Source organism: Bos mutus, chromosome 4 (assembly GCF_027580195.1).
Source record: "Bos mutus isolate GX-2022 chromosome 4, NWIPB_WYAK_1.1, whole genome shotgun sequence".
NCBI classification, from domain to species: Eukaryota; Metazoa; Chordata; class Mammalia; order Artiodactyla; family Bovidae; genus Bos; species Bos mutus.
Window position 1 is genome coordinate 175083 of NC_091620.1, and position 24560 is coordinate 199642.

Sequence of the window (24560 nt, forward strand, 5' to 3'; positions counted from 1 at the left end):
TTATTATGTTCACTGTCTTTTTTATTTCAATCAGTATTAGCAGAACTTTGTCAGTCATTCCAAAGAATTAAGTTTAGTTTTCAAATTTTGATATGCTTATTTGTGCTGTCTTATATTTCATTAATTGCTGTTCCTTTATTATATATCCTTTTTAAAAATTGGTTTATCTACTCTTCTTTTTTATTATTTTTATATTTATTATACATAAGATTTGAATTATCATCTAAATACTGCTGTTGTTGTTCCGTCACCAGCTCACGTCCAACTCTTCAAGACCCATGGATAGCAGCACCTCAGCTTCCCTTTATAATCACTCAGAGTTTTTAGTTCACATTTTCATTATCCAACCATCTCATCCTCTGTTGCCCTCTTCTGCTTCTGCCTCAGTCTTTCCTAGCATCAGGGTCTTTTCCAATGAGTTGGCTCTTCACACCAGGTGGACAAAGTATTGATATTCTTATTTGTGCATCAGTCCTTATAGTATTCATAATTGATTTTTTAGGATTGACCTTTTTGATTTTCTTTTTTTTTTTTCTCCAACACCACAGTTCGAATGTATCAATTATTCGGCACTCTGCCTTCTTTATGGTCCAACTCTCACAGCTGTATGTGACTACTGGAAAGACCATAGCCTTAACTATACAGATCCTTGTCAGCAAAGAGATAGCTTTGCTTTTTAACACACTGTAGCTTAGTCCAAAAGTTTTATTTAGTTGTTATTCAGTTCTCCATGTAGTTTCATTCATTAAGGGAATTACAAACTGCTCTGATTTCTAATAAAACATGAATTCCCTCTACTCCATTTTCACTTATATCTTTGAAATTTCAGTGAGAAGTGTATCAGTGAGCAGAAGATATAAAGGTAGTTTAAGGACATACACAGGGGATGAAGGGGGCAGGCACAGAATGGGGTGGGAGCCCTGGTTTATCCACACATGGCACTGACTTGAACTGCACACCTGTTCTAACTGGGTGGTCTTCCTTCAGCCTTCCCTACAGGGCCAGGACAGGATGATGTGCAGAGAAGCAGAAAAGGGGGGTGGGGTGGGATTCAAGTCTGAGATTCTCAGAACCCCTAGTAGCAGGGCCCTACTCCCTAAAGGACTATCAGCTGCCTTTTCACATCAGGTCCCCGTAACACAGGCCGGCTTCCTGCTGCTCTCTTCCCCTAGCCCCTGACTTCTGTTTCATGCATTTTGGGTCCCACACAAATCACTGTTTTATTTTACCCTCTATGTCCTGTGCTGAGACTCTCCCCCGACCAGGCTGAGATCTCCTCTTATAAACACCACTGCCCAGAGCTGAACACATAGCAGGTGTGCAGTGAATACTGGTGTGAAGGAATGAGATAAAATGGAACAAAATGGAAAGAGGAGGAAAGGGTGGGATGGACAGAGTCTGTCCAGTCCATGAGCAGAGGCAGGACTTTCCACCGACTCTTGCAGGGAGCCCCTTGCTCATGAGGACTCTGGTGCGGACACCATGCCCTCCATGTCCCTTATGAGATATAAACTTGCTGACAAAGAGTAGTCATGGGCAAAAAAATGTGAGAAATATGGGTCTTGAGCATGGATCCTGTTCTCTGGGCTGCCCCCACTGCACCCAAACCCCATCCCATCCCTCCTTACAGTCTAATAAGGACCCCTTCCCTGACAGACATCCCCCAGGCCTCCTCTCCTCTCACCCCTTCAGGTCCCCAGGGCTTCTTGAGCTGAGGTTTGAGTGATGCATTAAGGTCCCTTCTTGTCCTCAGCATCCAGGTTTTTCTGACCAAAGCCTCAGGACCTCCTGACCAGGCTCCCTCTGTCTTCCAGAGCCAGATCATCTAGAAGGGCTACACGAGGTGTGCCAAGAAGACACCAACAGTGGTTTCCACGCCCTTTCTCTTTGGGAACCAAGACACCAAAAGGGAGCTTGTGAGCTCTGGGTTTCCAGGGGTGAAGACTGGGAGATGAGGCATTGCCCTCCAGAATAGAATCTCACACAGGAGGATGAGAAGATAAGCCAGATGTTCTAGAGAGTTCTCCTATGGAGCTTTCTGGTCACAGGCCAAGATATGGGAGTTCTCATCGTAGAGCCATACAATGCATTTTACAGTGTCCTGTTCCATGGTCAATGGTATTCTGTTTCCTAAAATTTCATCAAACTTGGATTACTTTCTCTGGACTTAGGGATCCACAAAGCACCGTGTTGCAGAAGATGATCATAATGGCAATGACTATTATCATCTTTATCACTTTCTTACTTATCCTTCTCCATGAAGCAGTTTATATTTTTGAAAATGGTCTTATTTTCATTATTTTAAGTTTACTTCTACAATCCCTGTGATATGGTCCAATTAGATATTACAATTCCTGCTAACATATTAGGAACATGAATTCAAATGATGTATTAAGGTAACACAGTTAGTTATGGAGATGACATCTAATCCAGGCTTCTATTTTCCATATATTCTCCTTCAATCAGTCAGTTCAGTCGCTCATGACCGATTCTTTACTACTCCATGGACTGCAGCACACCAGGCTTCCCTGTCCATCACCAACTCCTGGAGCTTGATCAAACTCATGTCCATCGAGTCGGTGATGCCATCCCACCATCTCATCCTCTGTCTCCCCCTTCTCCTGCCTTCAATCTTTCGCAGCATCAGGGTCTTTTCTAAGGAGTCAGTTCTTCACATCAGGTGGCCAAAGTATTGGGGTTTCAGCTTAAACATCAGTCCTTCCAATGTATATTTAGCACTGATTTCCTTTAGGTTGGACTGGTTTGATCTCCTTACATTCCAAGGGACTCTCAAGAGTCTTCTCCAACACCACAGTTCAAAAGCATCAATTCGTCAGACCTCAGCTTTCTTTACAGTCCAACTCTCACATCCATACATGACCACTGGAAAAACCATAGACGAGACGGACCTTTGTTGGCAAAGTAATATCTCTGCTTTTGAATATGCTATCTAGGTTGGTCATAACTTTCCTTCCAAGGAGTAAGCGTCTTCTAATTTCATAGCTGCAGTCACCATCTGCAGTGATTTTGGAGCCCAGAAAAATAAAGTCTGACACTGTTTCCACTGTTTCCCCATCTATTTGCCATGAAGTGGTGGGACCAGATGCCATGATCTTCGTTTTCTGAATGTTGAGCTTTAAGCCAATCTTTTCACTCTCCACTTTCACTTTCATTAAGAGGCTTTTTAGTTCCTCTTCATTTTCTGCCATAAGGGTGGTATCATCTGCATATCTGAGGTTATTGATATTTCTCCCGGCAATCTTGATTCCAGCTTGTGCTTCTTCCAGCCCAGCATTTCTCATGATGTACTCTGCATATAAGTTGAATAAGCAGGGTGACAATATACAGCCTTGACATACTCCTTTTCCTATTTGCAACCAGTCTGTTGTTCCATGTCTAGTTCTAACTGTTGCTTCCTGACCTGCATGCAGGTTTCTCAAGAGGCAGGTCAGGTGGTCTGGTATCCCCATCTCTTGAAGAATTTTCCACAGTTTATTGTGATCCACACAGTCAAAGGCTTTGGCATAGTCAATAAAACAGAAATAGATGTTTTCCTAGAACTCTCTTGCTTTTTCCATGATCCAGCGGATGTTGGCAATTTGATCTCTGCTTCCTCTGCCTTTTCTAAAACCAGCTTGAACATCTGGAAGTTCATGGTTCACGTATTGCTGAAGTCTGGCTTGGAGAATTTTAAGCATTATTTTACTAGCGTGTGAGATGAGTGCAATTGTGTGGTAGTTTGAGCATTCTTTGGCACTGCCTTTCTTTGGGATTGGAATGAAAACTGACCTTTTCCAGTCCTGTGGCCACTGCTGAGTTTTCCAAATTCGCTGGCATATTGAATGCAGCACTTACACAGCATCATCTTTCAGGATTTGGAATAGCTCAACTGGAATTCCATCACCTCCACTAGCTTTGTTCATAGTGATGCTTTCTAAGGCCCACTTGACTTCATATTCCAGGATGTCTGGCTCTAGGTGAGTGATCACACCATTGTGATTATCTTGGTCATGAAGATCTTTTTTGTACTCTTTATTTTAAGGTCTATTTTGTCTGATATGAGGATTGCTACTCCAACTTCTTTTGTTTCCCATTTGCATGGAATATATTTTTCCATCCTCTCAGTCTATATGTGTCTTTAGGTCTGAAGTGGGTTTCTTGTAGACAGCGTATATATGAGTCTTGTTTTTGTATCCATTCAGCCAGTCAGTCTTTTGGTTGGAGCATTTAATCCATTTATGTTTAAAGTAATTATAAATAAATATGTTCCTATTTCCATTTTCTTAATTGTTTGGGATTGATTTTGTATATCTTTTTCTTCTTTTGTATTTATTGACTATATAAGTCCCTTTAACATTTGTTGTCAAGTTGGTTTGGTGGTACTGAATTCTCTTAACTTTTGTTTGTCTGAAAAACTTTTATTTCTCCATCAATTTTGAGATCCTTTCTGGGTACAGTAATCTTGGTTGTAGATTTTTTTTCCCCTTTCAGTACTTTAAATATATCCTGCCATTCCCTTCTGGCCTGCAGAGTTTCTGCTGAAAGATCAGCTGTTAAACATATGGGGTTTCCCTTGTATATTACTTGTTGTTTTTCCCTTGCTACTTTTAATATTCTTTATTTGTGCTTAGTATTTGTTAGTTTGGTTAGTGTATGTCTTGGCATGCTTCTTCTTGGGTTTATCCTGTATGGGACTCTTTGCACCTCTTGAACTTGATTGACTATTTCCTTTTCCATCTTGGGGAAATTTTCAATTATAATCTCTTCAAAAACTTCTCATACCCTTTCTTTTTCTCTTCTTCTGGGACCCCTATAATTTGAATGTTTGTTCTCCCACTCCAAAGGCTCAGGGCTTGAATTCAAACACAGGAATGTCAACTATGGCAATGATGTTGCTTTTTTTCTTTTAAATAATTTGTGTCAGTATCTCCTCTCTCCTTGGTGCAGGTTCCACAGCTATGACTGGGGAGTTTGGACAGCTTGTACCCTCCTTGTATTCTTTTTCTTGTGGGGTACTGGGGAGGGACACTGGACTGCAACCATCTCCAATTATCCCCTCAAATGGGTGTCACAGTCACTGAAAGAACTTCCTTCTCCTCCCTAACCCAGACTTTATTAACAGTAGTCCAAATCTAATAGGACATAGTACTTCCAACTCTCTGAGTTGACCAAGCAACACATAGAAACACAAAGCCAATTCCAAGGACTAGATCTTGGATGGTATTGACAATTTGGAGTATACAGTGGAAATTTGCACCCTATAGCCCCACTTTACTATTAGAGATCCTGTTTTCTGTTCTTCCAGTGATTTTTGCCCAGTTTTGTCCATATTCTCAGTATTTGCCCATTTTTGCAGTGTTATTTCATGAACAAACACATACCAAGGGAACAGTTATATTCCAAACTACCAGTAAGTAATAATTACCCAGAAACTTGGCTGACAGATTTCATCACTAACTCCTGACATGAACAGTTGATGGTATACATTTACTAAACTGTGCCCCAGAGAAGGCAATGGCACCCCACTCCGTTACTCTTGCCTGGAAAATCCCATGGATGGAGGAGCCTGGTTGGCTGCAGTCCATGGGGTCGCTGAGGGTTGGACACAACTGAGCGACTTCACTTTCACTTTTCACTTTCATGCATTGGAGAAGGAAATGGCAACCCACTCCAGTGTTCTTGCCTGGAGAATCCCAGTGACGGGGGAGCCTGGTGGGCTGCCGTCTGTGTGGTCACACAGAGTCAGACACGACTGAAGTGACTTAGCAGCAGCAGCAAACTGTGCCCACCTGTTCTACATGTTTGCCCACAGGCTAAGCTCAGGTCCTTCTAGTGACAACTTTGGCTCAGGCTAATAGGCAGAATGAAGGCAGAAGAACTCATTCCAACTAAGTGGCCATCTGCTTGCCCACAAGAGTCTAAAATGTCCATTGTTGTGCCTGCTCTGAATGAAGCCCTGGTGGTATTTGAAGACTCAGAAGAAAACAATCCTGTTTCACCATTGGGCTACCACCAACCTGAGGGAGTCTCCAGATAGTTATACCACCTGCAAGTAGTAGCAGATTTGTTTTTTTCTTTTCCAATTGTTGTGACTAATTTTTCCTGTCTTATTGCATTGGCTAAGACTTCCAATGTAGTAATGGATAAAGGAAGTGGTAGAGGACATCCTCGCCTTGTTGCTAACTTTAAAGGGAAAACTACAGGTGTTTCAGCATTTAATTATAAATAAATATGGACTTTGATTTCTTTCTTGTTTTCTGCTTTCTGCCTTACAGATTACTTAACTTATTTAACTCTCCTTTATGCTGTAAATTATAGATTATAATTTTATTCTTTTAAAATCTACTCTTAAATTTTAAATATATAAATTATTGAGAATTGAAGTTAATCAGTAGCTCTATGCTGCTCCTAATCAGTGACAGTCTTAGTCACTTTGAGATCTTGGGTTTCAGTCTTTTTTTGTTGTTTTTGTTTCTCTTCGCCTTATTTCTTTACTTATTCTTCTTTTTTAAAGTATAGTTTTGAAGTCTAGTTGATTTATAATATTTTTAGTTTCATGTCTACAGCAAAGTGATTTAAATACATACATAATTTTTTCAGATTCTCTTACATTATAGGTTATTACAAGATATTGAATATAGTTTCCTGTGCTATACAATAAACCCTTGTTATCTGTTTTACCTAGAGTGGTTTGCATCTGTTACCTCCATACTCCTAATATAGCACATTCCCTACATTTCCTCTGTGGTAATCATAAGTTTGTTTTCTATGTCTGTGGGTCTGTTTCTGTTTTGCATATAGATTCATTTGTATTATTTTTGAGATTCCACATATAAGTGATATCCTATAATTTTATCTTTCTCTGTCTGACTTACTTCACTTAGTATCATAATTTCTAGCTTTATCCATGTTGTTGCAAATGGCAATACTACATTCATTTCTATGGCTGAGTAATATTTCTGCTGCCACAAAATTAAAAGAAATTTGCTCCTTGGAAAACAAGTATGTCAAACATAGACAGTATTTTAAAAACCAGAGACACCACTTTGCCAACAAAGGTCCATGTAGTCAAAGCTATGGTTTTTCTAGTCATCATGTATGGCTGTGAGAAGTCGGATCATAAATAAGACTGAGCACCAAAGAACTGACACTTTCAAACTGTGGTGCTGGAGAAGACTCTTGACATCCCTTGGACAGCAAGGAGATCAAACCAGTCAATCCTAAAGGAAATCAACCCTAATATTCATTGGAAGGACTGATGCTGAAGCTGAAGCTCCAATACTTTGGCCACCTGTTGAGAAGAGCTGACTCGTTGGAAAAGACCCTGATGCTGGGGAAAACTGAGGGCAAGAAGAGAAGGGGGTGACAGAGATGAGATAGTTGGATGGCATCACTGCCTCAGTGGACATGAGTTTAAACAAATAGTGATGGACAGAGAAGCCTCTGCTGCAGTTCATGCAGTCACAGAGTTGGACATGACTTAGCAACTGAACAGTAACAACAAATATTTCACCGAGAATATTTATATTCTATTTAAACCAATTGTCTGTTGATGTGCTTTTAGATTGTTTCAGTGCCTTGACTATTGTAAATAGTGCTGCTATGAACACTGTGGTGTGTGTATTTTTTCAAATTAGTTTTCATCTTTTCTGCATACCTGCCCAGAAGTGAGGTTGCAGGATCAAAAGGTAGCTAATTGTTCCACATGTAGATGTATTTTTAATGTGTTTGTTGCAGGAGGGAGGTGAGCTCCATGTCCTCTTACTCCACCATCTTGATCCCTCTCCTTAGGTGTCATTCTTGATTTGGGGCGGGGCGGGGGGGGTGGGGAACAGCTCAGTGAGATCTCTGTGGTGAGATCAGTTGTCCTCTCCGTGGTAAGATCTCTCCTCTCCCCCCAGCTTTCCCACTCTCTCTCATTCTAAGTACCATCTCACATAAAGAGTAAAAGGCACATGGCCCAATACTTTAACTCTCTCCTGTGAAGTGGCCATAACATTTTGTGATAGGGAAGGAAAATGGTGGAGGAGTTGAGGTAGAAAACAGCTGTGGCAAAGACAGGAGGTAATGTAGCTGCACACAGATAGAGTGACAAGTCTGGTTCCTACCATGTGAGACAGTTCTGGGAAATGGCCTAACCTCACTTGTACACACAGACTTCCTGGGGACATGCTGAGATGCACAAACAAACCCCTCAGCATACTGTTAAAGTCAAAAACAAATATAGACCAGCCTTAGAAATTCCCTGGCAGACAAAACCAGTGTTGTCATACAAAGTTTAATTTATCTTATCTTGAAAGACTAACTTGGACTGGGTCATTTCTTGCTTATGTCTCTGGAACTCACAAGCAAACCTTAAACTGTGCCCCAAAACTGATATGAGGCAATCACTCACCAATTCCCCATCATTTAAGAAAATCCTAATATTATTACCATCACTTTGAAAAATAGTCATTGCTTTGTCACTATCCTAAGCTGTCTTGTAACAACGTACCCCTGAGCCCCTTGCATGTTCTCCTTTGAGTGCTCCCAGCTTTCAAATTGTCTTTTTGGTATGGGCAAAATAAACCTCTACAATGACTGTTTCAGCGATTCATTGGTTTTACTTCTGTAGTTTCTGAACTTTCGACAGTATCCATAGTAGTAAAGAGGTACAAACTTTGGTGAGTGATAGAGAATCTGCATCAAGCAAAGATAGTAATTTGCAGAGGGGAGAACTGCAGACAGTAGAAGACATTGTCCAGACCTAGTGTGGAACCTTACTGGTGGCACATCACTAGGCTGTTGATTCTTCCATGCCTGTCCAGGATCTCCTGGATGGAGTCTGCTCCCACCACCGACATTAAGGAATTGGTAAGAATTCAGGGGCTATTAAAGTGAATAGTGTGCTTTTTGGGGAAGTGAGAAACTTGGGGCTACCTGGAAGGGGGCACATACACCCTTGCCTCCTTGTTTGAAAAAGTGAAAGTGTTAGTTGTTCGGTCTTAGCCAACTCTCACGACCCCATGGACTGTGGTCCAACAGGCTCTTCTGTCCATGGAATTCTCCAGGCAAGAATACTGGATTGGGGTGCCATTCCCTTCTCTCAGGGATCTTCCTGACCCAGGGATCAAACCCAGGGATCTCCTGCATCGCAGGCAGATTCTTTACCATCTGATCTATCAGGGAGGCTTGCACCAAAAGGTGGGTATAAATGACTTAATTTACCCTTGAATGTCTCCAACTCAACATTTCTGAGATGAATCTAGGAATCAAAACCCCAGGACCCAGAAGGCTGGCTTTTATTGCAATTGCCCTGGTAGGACTCTTTATTGTAAGTTTCCCAGATTTGTCACTGTCCCTCCCCTGGACTGGTCACCATCTAGGATCTCTCATCAGGGAGCACTGATCCTCTGAGCCAGCCCTGCAAAAAGAAAAGTGCATTCTGACCAGCTTTCTGAGGACTTATTGGGTTTGTGAGGAAGAGATCATGCTCTTGGGTGAGCTGGACTCTCATGCTCACTGGGTATGCTAAGAAATATTGGGGAACTTAAATGTCACCATAGGAAGAGACCTCAGACCATTGGCCACAACCTTCATTTTAACCATAAACAAATGCTACTCAGAAACTTTATGAGCCTTGCCCATAAAATACAGTGGCAGCCTGATGCCCACAACTTTCATCTTTTGATCTCAACACATATTTTTTTCACTCTATTTGTGTGTTAACAAGAGGCACAAGTGCTGAGACGACAGTGGGAAAGTCCAATGCTGAGGGAGCTCACAGGAGCAAACCAGCAACTCTGAGCTGACGCAAAAGTCTTAAAGTCACCCACAGGCATAATGAATACTGAAGGACACTCAGAGAGGGAAGATCTAATGTATTAATAGGAAGAGGCAGAGATGATTTTAGGGGAAGACTGGGGGAAAGCCCCTATATATTTTAATGCAGCAGAACAAGGGCTTTTTGAGTTAATACAGCCCCCTTTGGTAACCACAATACAGTTTTTCTAGGTAGGAATTCAAGTTCCTGCCATTGTGTCAATGTGTCTCACTGCCAGTAGGCCATGCTTCTAAGAAAGGGGATTTTGCAACCATCTCTGACCACCCTAGCCTAACAGTCAGCCTGCTCCCTGAAATGTCCTTCGTCTCTTAAAAAAGAAAATCTTTGCCAGTATCCAGATTAAATTAACCTTTGAAAAACATTCTTCCATAAGGATGCTAATTGCTAAGTCGCTTCAGTCGTGTCCGACTCTGTGTGACCCCATGGACGGCAGCCCACCAGGCTCCCCCGTCCCTGGGATTCTCCAGGCAAGAACACTGGAGTGGGTTGCCATTCCCTTCTCCAATGCATGAAAGTGAAAAGTGAAAGTGTAGTCATTCAGTCATGTCCGACTCTTAGCCACCCCATGGACTGCAGCCCACCAGGCTCCTCCATCCATGGGATTTTCCAGGCAAGAGTACTGGAGTGGGGTGCCATTGCCTCAGAAAGAATAAGACCTGAAAGCAGGACAGGCTGGGAACAGGCTGGGGGCTGAGCACCAGAGTTTGTGTGGTGTGTGTGTGTATGTGTGTGTGTGTACTTTGGTTGGAGCAGTCTCTGAGGAGCAGCTTGGGCAGAGTCTGGAGCAGCCTTTCCAGAAAATCTAGTGCCTCTGTACTCTTTGTGACCCTCAGACTCATCAGTTTCAAATCTGCCAGGACCCCAAACCAGGACTGAAGGGAAGGGTGTTCTCATGAGGTTGGATATCTCAGACTTCCTGGTGTGGTGGGATCAAGAACTGGGGTCAAAAGTTAAAAAGACGTGTGTGAACCTAAAAGTCCATCGACAGACGAATGGATAAAGAAGATGGGGCACATACATACACTGGAATACTACTCACCCATAAACAAGAATGAAATCTTGCCATTTGCAGCAACATGGATGAACCTAGAGATTATCAAACTAAGTGAAGTAAGTCAGACAAAGACACATGATATCACTTATATGTCAAATCTAAAAAAAAAAACAAGTGAGCTCATTTATAAAACAGAAATGGATTCACAGACATTGAAAACAAACATGGTTATCAAAGGGGAAAGAGGGGAAAGATAAACTGGGAGTTTGGGATAAACAGATATACACTGCTATATATAGAATAGATAACTAACAAGGGCCTACTTGTAGTTTTTTGTGCTACAACAAAAATCTTGTAGCACAGGAAACTATATTCCATATCTTGTGATAATCTATAATGGAAAAGAATCTGAAAAAGAATACGTATGTATGTATAACTGAATCACTTTGCTGTTCATCTGAAACTAAGCATGTACATGCTCAGTCACTCAGTCCTGTCCAACTCTTTGCAACCCCATGGACTGTAGCCTGCCAGGCTCCTCTGTTCGTGGGATTCTGCCATCAAGAATACTGGAGTGGGGTGCCATTCCTCCTCCAGGGGATGTTCCTGACCCAAGGATCGATTGAACCCGTGTCTTCTGCAAGAGATTCATCAGCAGGCAGATTCACTGAGCCACCTGAGAAGCCCCACAAAACTAAGACAACATTGTAAATCGACTATACTTCAGTTTTGTTTGTTTAAAAAAGACCTTGTGCAAGAAAGATAGGAGAGGAAGTGGAAGAGATACCTAGACTGATACTGGGTAACACAAGATTGGTGGAGTCAGAAAAAAAGGGAGAAGAGAAAGAAAAATAGGAATTTCAGTGGATAGATGGTAACTTACTCTTGTCTCAGTTTCTCTTCTTTAATCTCCTCTTACCAAATCAAGATTATGCAACTCAGCTTTATCCTGTGTCTGTTGCTCAAGAGACCACCATTGCAGATCTCAGGTCATACTTCTTGGCCTGGAATTGACAGATTTACCTCAGGCTGCAAACTTTTCTTCATGGCCCCATCTCCTTACATTTTGCTACACATGGTAGCCCTGGGGACACAGCAATAGGCCTGGGGTCCTCAAAGTCCCCTTCCTGGCTCTAACCCCACACTTATTCTCTGAGTTGTTCAAGTTATTCACTTTTCTGAACCTTGTTTTTACTTATGTAGCTATGGATATAATAATCTGTACTTCCCAGTGTGGCTGTAAGTATTAAGTAAGAAGAAGATATAAAACATAGTGTTTCAGTTCAGTTCAGTTCAGTTCAGTTGCTCAGTCATGTCTGACTCTTTGCAACCCCATGAATCGCAGCACGCCAGGCCTCCCTGTCCATCACCAACTCCCAGAGTTCACCCAAACTCGTGTGCACAGTGTTTAGTCCAAAGTAATTAAATGGTAGTGGTGTCTGTTTCATAGTTCACTTGTGCTCTTCTTCCCACCCATATGCTTCTACCTCCAAACCATCATTCATGCCACTTCCTCCCACCTGTCTGCTTATCCCCAAAGCACTCCATGTATCCCATCCTCCCATCCTTTAGAGAAAATCTCCTCCATGACCTCCTACGTGACAACTTTAGATCACTGATCAGCCCTCCTCCCATCAATCAGACACTGCCTCCTGGACGCCACTATTCCACCACTGTCAGTTCTTGTCTCCTATCGATATATGAAGACATGTGTAGAAAGGAAGTCATATAGGTTTCTTCTTTTTTCCCTGACCTTATCTTCTGACACACGACAAGCATATCAGAGACATCTGAATCTACCTATAGTTTATCTAAATGGCCACTTACTCTGACCATCTCCCAAGTCATGCAAAATGCTACTATCAACTACTTTGCAGACTTACTGCATAATAGACCAGGGCTTCTCAAAATGTGGGCCATGGACCTGCAGCATCAGCTTGAACTGGAGACTTGTTAGAAATGCAAAGTCTTGAGCTCCATCCCAAACTTACTGAACCAGAATCTCTGGGATTAGAGTGTAGTCATCTGTGTTTTTACAAACCCTCCAAGTGTGTCTGATGCAAGGTAAAAATCTGAGCACCATGGGGCTAAGGCATTTTCTGTAAAAGGTCTTTCACTTCAGATTAAATCAGCTACCAGGAGATCTTAAAGGGGATAGACAAAGCACATGTGAAATGTAAAGGCTTTGGGTGAGAAAGTCAGACCTGGACCCTCTCATCTAGAATGAACCTCAAAGAAAGAAAATGTAGGAGTGCTTTGGACAACCAGGAAATGTCCCAGGAAATCTCCATGTACGGAGAAACCAGAAACTAAAAGTGTCTCAAAGACACAACTCCTACTTCTGTTTATAGTTGGTTCCGGGCACACGATGGTAACCCAGCTTCAATGCAAATGATGCCAATGACCTAGGGCAGTCATCCTCAAAGTGAGGCCCTGGGACCAGCAGTACTCATATCACCTGGGAATTTGTTAGAACTCCCACATTTCAGGCTTCACCAAATCCTGCTCATTCAGAAACTAGGAATGTTGCCTAGCCCTCTGTGTTTTCACAAGTTCTTCAGGCACTCTGGTGCAAGTTAAGGCTTCGAAATCACAGTGGTAGGCACTGGGGCAACGTGCTTTCCATACATTTTTCCACTTAATTCTGATAATTCTGTCAATAGTTGAAGTTTTTTATCATTTGAAGATGAAACAAATTAAGGTCAGATTTGCCTTAAGGTCACGTAGCAGGTCAGCGACCAAACAGGGATGAAAATGGCCCATTTCCAAAACCCCACTGAGTATACGGAGGATATGTTTTGGCCATCTGTGGTCACTGATGGGCCCTGGGGAACTAAAACCAACAGAAGGTAGGGGTGGGCAGGTGAGGACGGCAAGTTAGAACTAGAGCAAATAGAGCCATCCCTACAGTTTCAATGGAGTTAAATACAGTTGAATGGAGTTGAATACAGTTTCAATGGAGTTGAATGCTTCAATATAGTTTCAATATTCAAACCCAGGATCTGGCAGCAAGTTAGATCTGAGATATTCACCTCTTTTAAAATACCCTGTACATCTGAGAGTAAAGGGCCATAGGCTACAACAGCCAAAACTTTCAGACTATATAATGGTGTTTAGAGGACTTGAAGCTTTAACTCTTTGCTTGAACTCCTTCAATCTGTATTCGGCCCCATTTGAATTCCTTCTCAGTCTCTCTCCCTGTACGCTGTTTTCTTTGCCTAAGCACCTCCTGGAAGAGCTTTACTTGAAAGAGAGGAGAGGCAGGTGGTGTTTGGTAGAGGGGGTTTCAGCCCCTTTGGATCACACCTGATAAATCGGTTTTCCTCTCAGAGGAAGGAGCTTGCCTCAGGAAGAGCTCTGGGTCTCGTGGTTTCCTTTTGCAGACAGAATCACAAACAGTTATTTTTCTCTCTTGGTTCAAAAGAAATGCCCCCAAACCAAGCTCTTCTCAAGACATAGATGAACTTAGAACAAGAGGTGAAACACGAAAGCGTTTTATGCAGGAAGTGGTTGGAAAAAACTGAAGTGTTGACAGGGTCCTGAGCATGGGGAAGGGTATCAGGAAATAGTTGCGGTAGAGGGCTCACCTCAGAAGTCACACCCACTGTACTTCTCCATCTCACCTGAACCACATAGAGTGGAGTGGGTGGGGAAGCAGAGGAAGTGAAAGAGAATATCGAGGAGGACCCCAGGAAAGATCCCCAAATACAGATCATATAAAGAAGGACAAGGGACAGGACTTTCCTATCCATTCTTCACACAACTCATATTCAGGGCCAGGACACTACAGCCCCAAGTCAGTCCCAGAGGGAGTTTCCATTGTTTTGCAAGAAAACATTTAGGACCAAAACTTGACAAATCCCTGCCTTGATCTCCAGCCTCATTTCTACATAATCTGACTTTCTGCCTCTGGGTTCTAGCCATCCTTGGCTTCCTTTAAATACCTGAGGACTCCATGTGGTCACTTGCCTTGGAATGTGGTGTTACTTATTCCTGGAAATACCTCCAATCCCCACCTCCCTCACTTTTCAAGTTCAGCTCAAGCAATGTTGGGCTTCCATAACAGCTCAGTTGGTAAAGAATCCGCCTGCAATGCAGGAGATCTGGTTCAATTCCTCATCTGGGAAAATCTGCTGGAGAAGGGATAAGCTACCCACTCCAGTATTCTTGCCTGGAAAATTCCACAGACTGGTATAGTCCATGGGGTCACAAAGAGTCAGATGCAACTGACTGACTTTCACTTTCAAGCAATATTACTTTTTCTCAGAAGTCTTTCCCAACAACCCCTCTCCAATCAGTTAAATTCATCTGTTATACATTCCTGATGCACACTGACATTTTCCTTAAAAACATTCAGTATGCTATATAATCTTCATTCAATGTCAAACTTGCCTAAGAAAAGAAGAGATGATGGAGAAAGGTGGTGATGGTAAAAAATCTTATTTTCTTAAAAGACAGAACCAGGATTCTTCTGCAGTGCAAGTATCTATTCAAGGAAAACACCATAGTTGATAGTTCAGAAGGAAAAGGAGACCCCAAAACCAGGGTAATCAAAGGAAAAGAATCTCTTTGTTTTAGAAAAGAATAAAATTACTCACAAAGGAATGCAGAACCTCAAAATTGGCTATTATCAAATAGAATCCAGCAATAACTTAGATGATAAAGATTTGTCCTAGGTGTGCAAAGAAGTTTCAATATGAGGAAATATTTTCATATAATTTAATGTATTATGAAGCTATGGAGCAACATAATTCAATCATGGCCTTAGCTGTTGGAAAGTAATTTGGTAAAAATTTAGCATCTAATAATTGGCCAACAAAGGTCCTAATAATTGCCAACAAAGGCCTGTCTAGTCAAAGCTCTGGTTTTTCCAGTAGTCCTATATGGATGTGAGCTGCTGCTGCTGCTAAATTGCTTCAGTCATGTCCAACCCTGTGCGAATCCATAGACGGCAGCCCACCAGGCTCCCCCGTCCCTGGGATTCTCCAGGCAAGAATGCTGGAGTGGGTTTCCATTTCCTTCTCCAATGCATGAAGGTGAAAAGTGAAAGCAAAGTTGCTCAGTCATGTTCGACTCTTCAGGACCCCATGGACTGCAGCCTACCAGGCTCCTCCGTCCATGGGATTTTCCAGGCAAGAGTACTGGAGTAGGTTGCTATTGCCTTCTCCAATGGATGTGAGAGTTGGACTATAAAGAAAGCTGAGCACCCAAGAATTGATGCTTTTGAACTGTGGTGTTGGAGAAGACTTTTGAGAGTCCCTTGGACTGCAAGGAGATCCAACCAGTCCATCCTAAAGGAAATCAGTCCTGAATATTCATTGGAAGGACTGATGCTGCAGCTGATGCTCCAAAGCTTTGGCCACCTGATGAGAAGAACTGACTCATTGGAAAAGACCCTGATGCTGGGAAAGATTGAGTGCAGGAGAAGAAGGGGACAATAGAGGATAAGATGGTTTGATGGCATCACCAACTCAATGGACATGAGCTTAAGTAAGCTCCGGGAGGTGGTGATGGACAGGAAAGCCTGGCGTGCTGCAGTCCATGGGGTTGCAAAGACTCGGTCATGACTGAGAGACTGAACTAAATAATTGGTTACATTTTTATAATAATAATTTCCATCTCAACCTCAAAGCTTGTACTTTATTTAACTGGAAGCATTGAGCTATTGCCACAAAAGTCAGAAACAAGTTAAGGAGGCCTACTATATGGTGATTATTGAACATTCTTCTAGATTTTGTTGTTGTTGTTCAGTCACTAAGTTGTGTCTGACTATTTGCCACCCCATGAACTGCAGCACACCAGACTTCCCTGTCCTTCACCATCTCCCTGAGTTTGCTCAAAGTCATGTCCATTGAGTCAGTGATGCCATTCAACCACCTCATCCTCTGTCATCTCTGTGGATCACAACAAACTGTGGGTTCTTCTAGATACTAGCTACAATAAACTAACAGTGAATGAAATTAGATTTTTTTTAAATCCAAGAAGAGGAGGTAAAAATGATCATTTTGACTGCATAAAGAACTTCTCCAAATCAATATCAAAAGAATTAACAAAATTTAACCATGAGCAACAAATATATTCTGAGCTTCTCATGTGGCTCAGTCATAAAGAATTCACGTGCCAATGCAGGAGATGTAGGAGATGAGGGTGTGATCCCTGGGTCAGGAAGAACCCCTGGAGGAGGAAATGGCAACCCACTCCAGTATCCTTGCCTGGAAAATCCCATGGACAGAGAAGCCTGGTGGGCTACAGTCCATGGAGTCACAAAGAGCGGGACATGACTGAGCTACCAAGCATGCACAGCACAAAAAACAAATATATGAGAAGATATTAATTAAAAAGACATAGTTCTTTAACAGTGGAAAAATAATTTGACCACATGCATATTGAGTGATACATGTTACCAACACATGAATTTGCCACATCCTGACCAACACTTCTCTCCTGTCTTTGTAATAATAGCCATCCTAACGGGTGTGAGATGCAATCTCATGATGGTTTTGATTTACATTCCCCTGATAAATGATGCTAAGCATGTGTTCAAGTACCTGTTGGCCATTTGTATGTCTTCTTTGAAACAATATCTATTCAGGTCCTTTGCCCATTTTTAATTGAGTTATTTGTCAGGGTACTTACATTATCCAATACCTTTCTTTCATAAACCAAAAACATTTGAGGTATTCAAAACAGCAATATTTTAAGCTTTTTTATTCTATGGAAAGTTTTTATAGAGTTGCTTTACTGAATTTTACATACAATTTAGAAAATCAGTGGGCTTTGAATTCGATGTTGCATTATATTTGCTTTCATATAAAACAATTGGAAATAGGTCCCTGTTAGCGTTTTGACACAGAATGTTTTGTTTTTAGGAAGAGATTACTGTTATTAAGTAGAAGACTACAAAGTAAAGGATGTGGAAGAATTCAAAACAGTGATAATAGTGTGTGACAAAGACAGTGGTGTCCCCCTGGGTCCCAGGGATGCACTGTGTTTTCCAGCCTCTCATATGATGAGGTCCAGGCCTGGGAATCGTTTCTCATCAACAGTTGGTAGGGAAAGCGAAGTGCATCACTACTGATCTAGGATATTTAAAGGCTGTCTAAGAAGTCCCACATTTCCTCTGTCCTTACTGTGCTGAATATCACAGAAATAAAGATAAAAACATTTGAGTGATTTCAAATTTAATGCTTTGGGTCGTTCCCCCTGACTGTAGACACTCAGATCATTACTGTAGACATTGCCTAGATCATTGTAGACACTGCCCGGGTCACTGGTCCCCCAGGGAGGCTGCCCTGAACTGCATAGCTGAGCAAAGGGAAAGCAAAGAAACCATGAATGAGTCGTTTCCAAATGCATTCAGACAGACATCTCCCTCTTTCAGTTCGCCTTTCTGTACTCTCCCCTGCACAGTGCCCTGTCTTGTGCCCCCACACCCATACTTTCTCTCCCTGCAGTGGCATTTGCCTTTAGAACAGTCACCGCTAAGTGTGGATAAGGTTATTCCTCCTGGGAGGCCTTGGAGGGTTGCATTCAGGCAAACTTGTAAATGTAGGGACACAGCCTCAGGATGGGGGAAGGAATCAAATCTACCAGCATCATCAGCCTCCCCTTTATTCCAGCTTAAACGATTCAAACGTTGTTTGTTTTTTCAATTGAGGCAAGTCCACAAGACAACAAATGACTCATTAAATTTTGCCATTTTAACTGTTTATTTTTGAAAAGAGAATTTCAGATAGTCATGGTGTAGGGGCTCTGTTGCAGCATGGAAGCTCACTGGAGATTCAAGAGAGGAAGAAGCAGACTAGATTTTCAGCTTTTTTTTTTCCCTCTCTCTCTCTTGAAGCTGAACTGTCAAGTCACAGATCTGAACAAGGAGGCATCTATTTCTTTCAACAATAACTCAAGTAAGCCCACACTCGTGAAAGTTCTGTGCTGTTCATTCCTAGTTTTCAGGCTATGGTTGAAAAAGAAAAAAAAAAAAATTAAACAAATTTGCCCTGTTTTCAGGGAAACAGAGTGATGGCATTTGGCTTAAGTGAGGCCAGTTTACAGGACCTGTAATCTTGGAATTTAGTTTACCCAATAGTGGCAAAGAGAACATTACACAAAAGGGCTAACTGGGAAGAACTTTCTCATTAACACAAGAGTTTTCTGTGCCATGTCACTTAGTACAGGTTGCCAGTTTTTAAGATACTTCCCTCTGCATAGGAAAGGGAACTAAATGGCAAGGCTTCTTGTGGAAAGAGGAAAATTCAAATAAGTAACAGATCAAATGAAGCACGTTTCTGGTTTGAAGAAGAGTGCACTTTGCCGAGTTGGGTTTTTAATTCACCGAGTCTCTCAGCAAGGACTCGTGTGAGGGCAGGCGTTTGGCGGCAAGGTGGAGAACTAAGGAAGGGAGCAGATGGGGAGGAGGGAAGGAAAGAGGACTCAGCCTCGGACAACCACGGCAGACCTAGAAAGGAAACAAAGGAAGGCCACGGAAAGCAAGAGAGGGGGTGGGGTGGGTGGTCCCCCACGGAGAAGGGACCCTAGGGGAGAGGTGGGCGTGGGGTGAGAAGCAGCAAGTGGGGCCACAAACAAACCCAATCTTCTGACTCACTGAGTGAACTCTGAGCAAGTGACTATATTTCTCTGTAAACCAGCGATCGTAATTCTTCCCACCCACCTCCTCAGCTTTGTGCAGACAACTGAGGCATGGTTGTGAACATGCTCAAGAAATGTAAGGTTCTTTCATGCGTTGTAACTCAAAAATGATCGTTTTTTTAATTGACCTCTGGTCTCTCCATCCCTCAGGAATAGCCATGGGCCAAAATGAAGGCAGTCCCTCTGGTAAGTGACCTCCTGCGTGTGCCATTTCTGTCCTACTCTGTGCCTGAAGTGAAAGGGGAAGTCACTCATGGACTGCACAGTCCATAGAATTCTCCAGGCCAGAACACTGGAGTGGGTAGCCTTTCCCTTCTCCAGGGGATCTTCCCAACCCAGGGATCAAACCCAGGTCTCCTGCATTGCAGGCGGATTCTTTATCAACTGAGGTCTCAAGGAAGCCTTATTCTGTGCCTAGTTTGTATAAAAATCATGCTATCCTCTAGAATCACAATATGAGCCAGCAACTGTTTCTTCATCAGAGAGAATAACTTTACACTGTTCATTTCAATTTCCCTGGTCCAATCATTTCCCTGGTGATCATGACCACACCTCTGCCCAGCCAAGGTCAGAGGAACCATCTCTGGCCCTGGAACAGGCAGGTTACTTACCCACCTGGAGATGGAACCACCATCTTGGCTACACATTTCTGATCTTCAGAAAATTTGCCTTTTAGGGGGCCAGAACAGAGTGATATAGACAAACTTTGAATGACAAGATACATTTCTAATTCTATCTCATCCCCCAATTTTCTTGGATCCAATATGACAATGCCCTGCAGACCTAGAGAAGCTAGATGCTTTAAAATCATTATCTTATTTGATAATAGAGTCAGCTTCTACTTTATAAATACAATATATTATGAGAGTATCTTCTCCCAGATATTTCCTTATCGTTAAAAATATTCCATTGGCATGACAGTATGGTGATAACAAAGTAAGCTTGCTCTTTTTTCACCTTTTTTTTTTAATTGAAATACAGTTGATTTACAATCCTTTGTCAGTTTCAGGTATGCAACAAAGTGATTTAGGTATACATACAAACACAAATATATTCTCTTTAGATTCTTTTACATTACAGGTTATTACAAGATATTGAGTACAGCTCCCTGTGTTCTACAGTAGTCTTTGTTTGTTATTTTATATACAGTATTGTGCATATTTTAATCCCAAACTCATAATTTACCCCTCCCCTGCCCCTTTCCCTTTCAGTAGCCAGAAGCTTGTTTCCACGTCTGTGAGTCCATGTCTGGTTTTCATGATTCATTCGTGCTGCATTGGGTTCGTTGCAGCACACGGGGCTCTTGGATGCACTGTGCGGGCTTCGCTGGGTACAGCACACAGTCTTCTCTTCTTGCAGCACGTGCGCTTAGCTGCCCTGCAGCATGTGGGATCTTAGTTCCCCGACCAGGGACTGAACCTGTGTCCTCTACACTGGGTCATCAGGGAAGCCCCTATATCTGTTTTGTAAGTGAGTTCATCTGTATCCTTTTTTTTTTTTTGGATTCCACATATAAGAGATATCATGTGGTATTTGTCTTTCTCTTCTAAGTAAACTTGCTCTTAGCAGGACCTTCTACAAAGAGTCACCCAGCTCACTGTGCCAGAGGATCAGAGCTGAGAATCATTCTGGTGGGCAAAACGAGAACTGGCAAAAGTGCGACAGAGAACAGCATCCTCTAGAAGCCAGCATTTGAGTCCAGACTGAGTGCCTGGTCCTTGACGCAGACTTGCAGTAAGAGTCGGGGCAGCTGGGGAGACAGAGAGGTGGTGGTTATTGACACACCAGATATGTTTTGCAGGAAGGACCCCTCTGACTCCCTGTTCCAAGAGGTGCAGAGGTGCTCCCTGCTCTCTGCCCCAGGACCCCACGTGCTGCTCCTGGTGATGCAACTGGGCCAATTCACCACGGAGGACCAGCAGGCTGTTCAGGGGGGTGAAGGAGATCTTTGGAGAGGGTGCCACGAAGCACACAGTTGTCATCTTCACCCGCAAGGAAGACCTCAAGGGAGGCTTCCTGAGGGATTTTATCCAAGGCGCAGACAACAGAGCCCTAAGCGAGCTGGTGGCAGCGTGTGGGGGGCGAGTGTGTGCCTTTGACAACTATGCTACAGGGAGCACCTGGGATGACCACGTGAAGGAGCTCATGGACTTGATTGAGGGCCTGGGGACAGTGGAAAGGGGTGACCGCTACACTAACAGGTTGTACAGCCTTCTAACAGTCAGAATGTGGGCCTGTACAGTCAGAGGAAAGATTGCAGGATTTCAAAGGGACCTTTATAAAATACATGGAAATTCAGAGACGTGGTACAATCGTGGCCAAAGCGAATTGCCTGAGAAAGCCCTAATCCAAACAGCGCTGTGTGCTCAGGTGTCTGCCGCATTGCTCAGTCAGTTATTTTGTGTATTCCACAAGACATGCGATTTCTTTTGCTGCTTACCCTTTAGTATGTGCCGTTTATTCTGTAGTTTACTGTTAGTCATACCCAAAAAACTATTGATGATTTTTAGAAAGACCAGTAGACTGGAATGCAAGACTCCTGTGTCATAGTTACTGACCACTGCCTCTTCATTCATTGTCATATCCTGAGTAAGTTACAAGGCAATGGCACCCCACTCCAGTACTCTTGCCTGGAAAATCCCATGGACGGAGGAGCCTGGTAGGCTGCAGTCCATGGGGTCGCTACGAGTTGGACATGACTGAGCGACTTCACTTTCACTTTTCACTTTCATGCATTGGAGAAGGAAATGGCAACCCACTCCAGTGTTCTTGCTTGGAGAATCCCAGGGACGGGGGAGCCTGGTGGGCTGCCATCTATGGGGTCACACAGAGTCGGACACGACTGAAGTGACTTAGCAGCAGCAGCCTGCCCCGGACAGTCAGTGTCCGCTAAATGTTTGAGATTCTGTGAACTGTTTAGATCTCAACCTCATCCTATTTGTTAATGAATCAAATGATTTTAAAATTTCCTGTTTGTTTTGAAATATAATACAAAAACCTTCTGAAAGTTATAAACACAAAATTCTTCTCATTTGCAAGTCTCTATCTAAAGTCAGTTTTATGCTCCTGAAAACGCCTTTTCTTCTTTATACTATCACTATTTCTTCTGAATATAACAAAAATGGCAATAAAATTTCTACAAGGTATAGTAAATTAACAAGTGAGCTGTAAAGTTCCTGAGATCACATGTCTTTAACTCCATGCTATGGTTTTATCTTCTGAAGATGGTAAATGGACATATGGCTTATTTCTCTGATGCAACCAACTCACGATCAACAATCATACACAGACACACACATCAATAGTCTGTTTTATGTGCATCAAAAGGGGCTCAGCTAGATTTTACCCCTTGTGTCCAATCCCAGTCAGGATTGAAACATACTAGAGGCTTATGTTTCAGACAAGAGTGGACCTAGTATTTTGCATTTTGCACTTGCAATATTTTACATTTAACATCTTCCTGTTAAATGCAAACTAGAATTTATTAAAATAAACACAGTCTTTATGACTGATGAGCTCACTAGATAATTAGGAAAACTCCAAGGATGCAGCAAACAATACACATAAAAGAGGTGGGAAAATGTAAGAAGGATTAGAGCTAAAAGCACCCTGTTGTAAGCAGGTAAACCCTCAGGCAAAGTCACAGGTGGTGAAGGAAGATTCCACATGCGTGCATGAGAACACTGAAAGGCAAGGAGTTATCAAAGAAACACTGGAAGCATCTTCATGAAAGGTATACGTTGGGTAGCAAAGACTTAGTCAAGACTGGTCTATGTGGTTCGGACTTGGGTAAAGCCAGTGAGGAGCCATATTCACCTCAGTCTTAAGGAAATACTCACTCCCGGGGTCATTCACCTGTAGGACTGGCACTTGAGAAACCTTGGCAGTGTGTCTCCTTCAACTCTGTGCCCTGGACACCAAACTTTCCTCACACTTGTCCTGGCCCCACTACTCTAGTGGGAGAATGAGAGACTCCAGTCTTCAATAATGCTGAAAAAAAAAAAAAAAATAATGCTGAATGGGAAAAAAATGGGGGTGTCAGTCATTCAAGAGACACTGTACCTGGAAAAAAAAGAACGGAAAACAGTTGACCTTGGGTCTCTTTCCTACCTGAAAAAATGGGCTGGAAAGAAAGATGAAATAGCAGGTCCCAGCCAGTAGATTAGGGCTCAGGACAGTCATCCTTCCCACATCCAGCGATAGTCAACTCTAAAAAGCTTGAGTTGGATTGGTGACCTGACCAGTTCTAGAGCCAGTCCTTTGGTACCTGTTCACCACACCACTGGGTCTTTTACTGACCTCACTCTCATGACCCTCATGAGAGGAGGCAGAATAACTAGAATCAGTGATAACAACACAGATGACCAGAGTAAGCCTCTACATAATGCTAACTTAGGAATGGTGTAAACGCATGGTGGCTCGGCAGTAAAGACTCTCCCTGCCAATGCAGAAGACACAGGCTCGATCCCTGGGTTGGGAAGATCCCCTGGAGGAGGAAATGGCATCCCGCTCCAATATTCTTTCCTAGAGAATCCCATGGACAGAAGAGCCAGGCGGGCTAAGTCCATGGGGTCACAAAGAGTCTGACATGACTGAGTGACTAAACAGCAACAGCAATTCACCCTCATCCTCAGTACATCAGCTAGCTTCAAGTCCTCCCACAGCTGAGAAAACATCCTTTCTCAGATAAAACTCTGCTTCTGGACTTTTCTGACAGACTGGACCCTAGAGGGGCACTGGCCATAGGGCTGTCCAGTCAATGGACGGCTGTTGAGAAAAGCTATCACGTTCTTTGTTCTGGAGCAGGAAGCGCTCTGGACTTTTTTCATATGGGGGAAACACTTACACAGTAAAAAGTAATTGAAGATTAGATCACTAAGCAGTTCTAGAAGGAGACTCAGGCCTTGGGGGTCCTACAACAAGATATTTGGTATGGGGGGAGGGGAGGGCCCTGCTAGAGAACACAGAAGATTAGTCGCAACAGGAGAGAGGTTTTGTAAGATAAATGCTTTAAGCCTACAATCAATGTTCCTGTCTCTTTAAATCATCACCACCTAACCCTCCCTCGAGGCTCAAAGGAGCTGTGAGTCTCAAAGA

The 24560-nt window shown here is 42.7% G+C and overlaps 2 protein-coding genes across 2 annotated transcripts in view; both read left to right on the plus strand.

Moving 5' to 3' along the window:
- The window catches only part of LOC102285687 (GTPase IMAP family member 8), a 61872-nt gene that overhangs the window by 11812 nt on the left and 25500 nt on the right, over positions 1 to 24560 (plus strand). The window contains exons 2-3 of the mRNA XM_070369924.1: positions 18661 to 18721; positions 19614 to 19649. The gene's annotated coding sequence lies outside the window, so the exon portion shown is untranslated. The remainder of the gene's footprint in view (positions 1 to 18660; positions 18722 to 19613; positions 19650 to 24560) is intronic.
- Positions 19622 to 24547, plus strand: GIMAP2 (GTPase, IMAP family member 2). Its single transcript, XM_014482618.2, is given in 5 exon segments — positions 19622 to 19649; positions 21033 to 21394; positions 21396 to 21679; positions 21681 to 21796; positions 21799 to 24547. Coding segments are annotated over 5 exon segments (1005 nt in total). The 3' UTR covers positions 22014 to 24547.